The 7,816-nt window shown below is 41.3% G+C and overlaps 1 protein-coding gene across 2 annotated transcripts; it reads right to left on the bottom strand.

Moving 5' to 3' along the window:
- Positions 1-1,036: 1,036 nt before the first annotated feature.
- s1pr1 (sphingosine-1-phosphate receptor 1) lies at positions 1,037-6,104 on the bottom strand. 2 transcript variants are annotated; one of them, XR_798092.1, is made up of 4 exons: positions 6,017-6,104; positions 4,347-4,397; positions 1,979-3,617; positions 1,037-1,902 (listed from the first exon to the last, which is right to left on the bottom strand). XR_798092.1 is itself a non-coding variant. In XM_010768554.1 (3 exons), the coding sequence occupies exon 3, from the start codon at positions 3,532-3,534 to the stop codon at positions 2,419-2,421; it is 1,116 nt and encodes a 371-aa protein (XP_010766856.1). In that variant the 5' UTR covers positions 3,535-3,617; positions 4,347-4,397; positions 6,017-6,104; the 3' UTR covers positions 1,037-2,418. The 2 variants fall into 2 exon arrangements, 1 of the variants encoding a protein (XP_010766856.1); XM_010768554.1 differs by having other exon boundaries at positions 1,037-3,617.
- Between the last annotated feature and the right edge of the window lie 1,712 nt (positions 6,105-7,816).

The following is a 7,816-nucleotide window of genomic DNA, read 5'->3' as shown; positions in this document are numbered from 1 at the left end:
ACACACTCACACACACCACACACAACACACACGTGTATAATCTCGACACTGCCAGTTCCTGTTGGAACACATGTATCAGCAAGGGTTAGCGCTGAATTATGCCAATCCCTCAAAACTAGAGACTCTGATCAGATACCGATACGTTTTTCTGTCTCACGCCCCTCAACTGAAAACCCTCTGCGGGGGTGTTGCAGCCGGTTACGTAACCCGTTGTAGTAAAGGGCAGCCTGAACGCACTTTCTACTGAGGCTGTCTGTGTGAGAAACAGCCGATTAGCTCCCAATGCAACGTTTGTATACTGTGTAAACTCTTATATGGTAAAACTTGTGAAGTCAGCTTCAGTCCACACAGTTGGGTTATTCGTCTTCCACGTTAAGAGAAGTTTAATCTGTCCATGTTTATTGGACTCTCTCCAGTTTGATTAAATGCTTAAAGGACACGTGTCCCTCTTTAATTCGACACCTACACTGTTTTAAACACAATGTTAGCCTTGTTGGATTGTGTCGAATGCATGATAGGAACATGAGTACACTTCCTGGATGCTCTGGATCTCTCCTGCCACCTTGTGGTACATTTCAGCAGTGGTTTCCAACATTTAATTAGACATAACCAGTGGTGTAGTGGGGATTCTTTTACTGGGTGGACGGGGTGGGGGGGAGACACTATGGACGCTCTCGTGAACTGTCAACGGGGGGTGGGGGTACACTGTGGACCTCTGTCGCCTGTCAGCGCAACTTACATGATGCCGTTTAAAAAATATAATAATAAAGGGCAGTGCCGGCCTTTCTGCGCGACTGTCACTCAAATGCGGGACATAGTCTCAATTTGTGGGACGCGGGACAAATGATACAACTGCTGTGTGTGCAGTCCCACACAAAGTGGGACACCTGGTCACCCTACACACACACACGGTGCTGCCCCTCACACACACACACGCTTCAATCAAGTTGCATAAATACTTGAGCTACGTTTTTATTATATTACTGGAAATGTATTGTTGAAGTCATTATTACAACAAATACACATTTGCAACTGATAACACTGGCAAAGATTTTATATTTATTAAAATCATGCTTAAAAAAAGTGGGGGGTCGGGGATCCCCCGCGTCCAACGACCACTACACCACTGTTTATTCCTATGTTTCCAGGTATAACAGAAAAAGACATGAACCTAAATCTTGGATCTGAAGAAGCGCCTGAACTCTGGATTCACGAATACGTATTTCTTAAGGGAAGTGGAGGAAAACAAAGAAAATCTCCATGAATTAATTTGAATTCTTAAATATTTGACAGCTGTGAGTTTAAGCGTTACGGGTTCTAGTTGTTCTTAGAGGGTCAGTACAAAGTCTGGTTCTCCTTCTTCTTCTTCTTCTTCTTCTACTACGAGGAACACGAGCACTTTCTATGAAGCTCACACCTGTTCTTCACCTTTAACCCTTTTATTAGTCTAGTTGCAGATCATAGTGAACCCAGAAATGTTGAGTACCCCAAAGTGTTATGATGAACATAGAAACTGCCGGATGATGACCTGCATACGTTGGGCAATGTGCACAATTAGCATAATTTGCATTAATTACCATCATGGCTTGGCTGATTGGGCAATTTTGGAGGTTATTGAGGATCTTGAATCCACCTCGGACATTTTTAGGATCATAAATGTCAGTTTTAACCAGAAAGTGACAATATTTGTACTCTGTGGGCTGATTTTGATGAATTTTGGGTTGATTTGGAGGTTTTAGGGGACTCCGGATCATCTGGATTGGACAGATTGCTTTTTTATATGAAGAAAAGTTGTCAACAGTAGAGGTAATGATGTTCATCTTGTGCTCTCTACAGTATATCCAATGGTTGCAACACTACTCATGGTGGTCGAATAAGTCCACAGAGACTACACATATGGCCCTTTCTGGTTAAAACTGCCATTTGTTACCCTGAAAATGTCAGAAATGGATCCAACACCCTAAATAACATCCAAAACCTCTCAAAAAGTGTCCAAATTGAAAGCCATATTTTAACTATTGTCCACATGACGCCATTAGGGTTAGGGTTAGTTAACACAACTTGTGCTAATCGTTCAAATGACCCAACATATGCAGGTTAGCATCCGGCAGTTTCTAAGTTCTGTGGACCCTGCTGTACATTTCTAACATCGAACTTCAGGGTCTCAACATCTCCAGATTCACAATGCTGGCACTATAAACCTTCATCATGCTTTAACTTCAGGATCCACATGAAGCTGATCGTCGAGGACTTGTTGATATTTCCTGCGTGAGCTTCTTAAAAAGTGCGGCGGCCTCTCTCTGAGTCTCGCTGGTTCACCAGTCTGAAAGTCTCTCTAAGTGCTGGAGTTCCAGGTCTGTGGCGAGCGCTTTTCACGCCGGTTTTTTTCTGCAGAAACACAAACTGTACGACCCGGTTTTAAGATGACGAGGTGACGTTCCCAGAGGTCGTCGTGCCCCTCGGCGAATACTCAGCTTCGTCTTTGTTTGGGTGGGAGGAGTTATCCGACTTGCTGCGGCTGAACTCCACCCCCATGACCGGCCCCGTGAACTTGGACTTGGGTCGAAGGCATGCGGTGCAGCAGAGCAGCGTTTTGAGGAAGGCGCGGCGCATCTCGTTGCTGGTGAGCGTGTAGATGAGGGGGTTCATGGCGGAGTTTAGGACGGCGAGAGCCAGAAACCACTCGGCTTTGTAGAGGATTGGGCAGCTGAGCGTCTCACAGGCGGCGTCGAGAAGCAACAGGATGAAGAGCGGAGCCCAGCAGGCGATGAAGCAACTCAACACGATGATGACGGTCTTCAACAAAGCCATCGACTTCTCTGAGCTTTTGATGTTGGCGCCAGAGTTCCCGCGGCCGTTGGACGCCTTGCGGAAGACGAGTTTGCGACTGCGCGTTCGCACCAAAGCGTAGATTCGGGCGTACAGAACCACGATGGCCAGGAGGAGGATGCTGAAGACGGTGGTGCAGAACAGGATGTAGGTCTTGTGGTAGAGCGGCAGAACGGTGGAGCATCGGGTCATGCTTTGGATGCAGTTCCAGCCCATCAGAGGAAGACCGCCAAGAACCGCCGCGATCATCCACACCGTGCTGATCAGCAGGAAGACGCGGCACGTGTTCCCGTTGTTGTGCAGCTTCATCTTCAGCATGGTGAGGTGGCGTTCGATGGCGATGGCCAGAAGGCTGAAAACAGACGCTGCCAACGCCACGAACATGCTCCCCTCCCGGCAAAACCACTGCGTTGGCGTCAATTTGTACGTGTTGGCGCCGGAAAGCAAGATGTTGGCGGTGTAAACGACGCCGGCAAGCAGGTCGGATAACGCCAGGTTCCCGATGAAGTAGTACATGGGCTTGTGGAACTTCTTGGTCCTCCAGATGGTGGTGAGCACCAGGATGTTCTCCAGGATGATGAAGCAGCACACGATGATGAAGACCACGGAGTCCGCCTTCAGGCCCGAGTCCTGCTGAGGCTTGCGGTATTTCCCGGTGAAGTTGTAGTGTTTGGCGATCAGGTCGGAGTAGCTTTCCTCAGCCATGGCCCTGCAGAGCAGCGGGGGGTCCACCAGGGGGCGCCGAGTCCTCACACTTCAGCCTTCATGTCAGCAGGTCATCCTGAAAACTAGGAGAATAGACCACATCAACTCAGGTCTCAAAAATCTGCACTGGCTTCCTCTTACACAAAGGATACACTTCAAAATTCTACGTCAACGTACAAAGCACTAATGGATTGGGAGTACGTGTCAGAGATGCTATGGACAGTCTGTACATTTCCAAAAGATATTGAAGTGACTGTTATTTTGTATATATTGATTGTTGTGCTTTTACTTATGTCTTAATGTGTGCATATGTATAAATGTGTCTGATGATATACATATTTTTACATTTGTATTCAGGATTGTGGGAAACAGTATTTTGATCTCTCTGTCTGTACACACAAACTGAAAGATTGACAATAAAGTGGACTTTGACTTGACTTCACTGTTAGAGCCAGAGCTCTCTTATCATCAGGAGGTTTACTCGTTGTCTCCAGAGTCAGAACTACATTTGCTGAGGCAGCTTTTAGCTTTTATTAATTTAACCACAAGCCTGGAACAAACTGCCTGAAATTCTGAGGTCCTTCAAAACCATGGGTTCCTTTAAATCAAGATTAAAAACCTTTCTTTTTAATGCAGCCTATCCTCAGATCCTTTATCATTGCACTTTTAGCTGCAGCCCGTATTTTATCGCTTTTATGAATTGTCTTTTTTTTGTTTTTGTTTTTGTTTTTGTTTGTGTGTTTGTTTTGTTTTAAATTATTATGTATTAAATGCCAATGTGGAGCACTTTGAATATATACAAATAAACTAACCTTGAACCTTGAACCTTAAAGAAGAGTCCGGGGGGTGGGAGGGGCATCGTCCTGCAGGGGNGGGGGGGGGGCACAACAGGAACATTTGAATACAAATTATTAAACAAACAAGGTGACAAAAAGACCGTTAAGCTGTGAACTGATCAGTCAACAATCTACTTCCTCCAGGTTTAAGTTTCATCTCAAGTCAGTCTGTTAGAGATTCAAATGTTTTATTGGCATAAAGCTGCAGTGTAGAAATGGCAATGAAATTCTTCTGACCTGAGCTCCAATAAACTGTATTTATAAGCTCGTTAGTGGAGGAAACATCTTTAGGAACAACTTCATAAACACACTCAGAGTCCCTTAACCAGGATCTACACTTTGACTTCCCTGAATGTACTTTAAATATCCCTTTGAGTCACTTAAGAGTTAATAAAACAAACTTTTACGCGTGAAAAACCGGCGGAAAGTCTATAAAGTGCCTCCTATCAGCTCGTTAAAGGCAACTTTCAAAGCTGTTGTTGTACAAACGGAGGGTAAATCTGTATGTGATTTACTGGTGAAGCAGCCGATCAGCTTTAAGTCACTTTAAGCGGACAGACTGCTGAAATGTTTCACACTGAGTTAATAAAACCTCCTCAAAACTGTTTTTTATTGCAAAAAATGTCCCTTAAATTAAATGTAGATTTTATACTTTTAGCTTTGTTTTATATATATATAGAGAGAGAGAGAGTAGCCTACAGATTGAAGACATATAACTTAGAGTCAATAAGGAGTTCATCAATTATATTCCAATGACTGAGTCTTTGCACGAGGCTCATTAAAAACAACTTTAAGCACTAAAATCGCGTTTTTTAATCCACAAATTGTCCCTTAAATCTGGAGATCGTACACTTTTACGTACATTTCAGTTACTCAAACAAAGCAAAGTGCTGAAATGAATCCATTGACAGGCAATAAAACCTCCATTCATGATTCTCAAACGAGTTTTTAGCCAAGTAAATGCCCCTTAAATCTCGCCACAACTTCCCTTAAAGCCACATTAAGGGTTAATAATGAAACGTCTATATTTATGTTAAAAAACTTTAAAGCTTTCTGATAAATAATAAGCTTTTCAAATAACAAACAAACATTCTTAAAAACACATTTAAACATGTTACTTTATAGTGGCTTTCCTTAAGTTTAAGGTCCCTTTAAGGGCTGCCGAAATATAATACAGGATAAAAGAATATAATAATAACGACCTCGAGCACATTACATCTCCTCCAAACATGAATTGTTTACGTTCAATTGTTTACGTGTTTAAATGGTTATTCTATATAATCCGTATTAATACATCGATCATTGATTGGTTCTAATTAACGGTTAAATGTTGTTCAATAGGGTTTGTTACGGCATAAATGAATAAAAGACGTCCCTAGATCAGTTCATATTATCACTACTTTAACTCGTGTTTGTTTATAATCGTTTTCAAATCCGTTAACGTGTTATTTATTTATTTTCCGTTAAACCCGGATTTCTTTCATCAAACCAAAGAAACGGCTTCTCGAGTCTCAGCAGGATAAAAAACCCTCTAAATAAACTTTATTTAAACATTTAAAGCAACACGAACGTTTGTATCGAAGCTCTTTGTAAACTTTAGCGGAAATAAAAACTGACTTTAATTCAAATGAAAGAGAGATTTTTACCTTCAGTGAGAGTCCGGAGGAAAAGAGTCCGACAGAGAGAGCAGCCTGAGAGAGAACACACACACACACACACACACACACACACACACACACACACACACACACACACACACACACACACACACACACACACACACACACACACACACTCTCTCTCTGAGGATGAGGAGGATGAAGATGCTCCTCCTGTTCTCCTCTTTGTATTTGTGGTCCTTTTATTCTCAGTAGAAACTAAGCAGGTCAAAAATTAAAAAAATTAAAAAAATTAAAATTAAAGTAAACATATGTATAATTAAAATTAAAGTAAACATATGTATAATTAAAATAATGAAAATAGATGAATAAATAAAAATTGTACAGATTCCTTCAATTTTAAATTAACTTAAAAAAAACATAACAAGAAATAATAATAGAAAAACGGTATACACAAAATAAAAACACAAAATTACAGAAGTGAATTGCAAAATAATTAATAAAAACAAATACATATATATTTTATAATCATCAAAATCAAAAAGGGTAAAAAGGTAATTTTGTACATTTTGTTTAAGAAAATCTGATTTCTATTGATTTAAATGTATGAACAAATGGCAGAAAAGTTACTATAATAATAGCTAATAATAAAAATATCACTTCTTTTGTTTCCATGGTGAGAACTGACCAGCTGATCACCCCCACCCTCTAACATTGACTCTAACCTCTGACCCCATTATTAGAGGTCAGCAGACATTGCAATCAGTTGAAAGCTATTTGCGTCCCTTTATGAAGCTGAAGGAGCCTAGGAGCGTCACAACTGCACGCCACGGGACCCTGACCAAACGTCGCTCCTGGACGATTATGGAGTGAGAGTGTGTTGCAGCAGGGGGTTATTTCGGGGGGTGGATGCAAACAGAAGAAGAGCTGGAGGTTAAACATTAACTCTGATGGAGTCATCTCAGCTCATTCAGAAGTAAACATAGCAACAACAACAACAACATACACAACGTAAAAAAAACTAATTTCTGCATTTTTTTTAATCTATCCTCATTTGATCAATTTAAAAGATGGTTTGACACAAAGATATCTCATTGAGGCACGAAACACACTACCAATATAAATACATTGCTTCTAAAATCGTTCTGTGTCGGAATACTGACATCTGTATTTTTTTAAATCTGATTTTCCTTCTAATTTGTTATTATTTACATTGCTTTTAAAATCGTTCTCTGTGACACGAAAAAAATGGCGAAATCGTGTTGGTGAACACGAATCAATAGATTAATTTTGTGACTATAACAGGCAATGCCGTGAGACTGCTGTCGGACCAACACGGCGACGACGTCAACAACCATATAAGGAACGCTATCTTTCCTGCACTGTTGAGATACCATATGCTAATGTGGCACGAGCTAACGTTAAATGTTGCCAACCCAAACTAATGTCTGTTATTTTACAGAAAATGTAGCCTTGAGCTTCTGTTAGAAGACATTTGACAGACTTGGTGTTTCAGAATAATGAGGTGTCCAATATTGTTTCACCAACCCAGCGAAAACCTCAACAACCAAGTAAAGAACAATATCTGTGTGGACATAGCATAGCATAGCTTGGATGCTAGGAAGATGGTAATGTAGCATATTTCATTCTCTTGCACTCTAGGCGGCGCGTGAGGCTCAGGTTTGGGAAGGTTATATAATTTTTTTACCTGACGCTGCCCGCCTCCGGCGTGTATAGAAAAGAAATCAATTCAGTGACCAATCAGAGCTCAGTGTGCGGAGTTTAAATCTATCAAGTCATATTACAGGATAAAGGAAATACAGTTTA

Source organism: Notothenia coriiceps, unplaced genomic scaffold, assembly GCF_000735185.1.
Source record: "Notothenia coriiceps isolate Sejong01 unplaced genomic scaffold, NC01 NC01_scaffold00005788, whole genome shotgun sequence".
In the NCBI taxonomy this organism is placed as follows: Eukaryota; Metazoa; Chordata; class Actinopteri; order Perciformes; family Nototheniidae; genus Notothenia; species Notothenia coriiceps.
The sequence above is the reverse complement of the archived record's forward strand: the minus strand, read 5'-3'. Positions and strand labels throughout refer to the sequence as shown.

Excerpts from the sequence above, each read along its gene's own strand:
- s1pr1 (XM_010768554.1), bottom strand. The coding sequence starts at position 3,534 with ATGGCTGAGGAAAGCTACTCCGACCTGATCGCCAAACACTACAACTTC.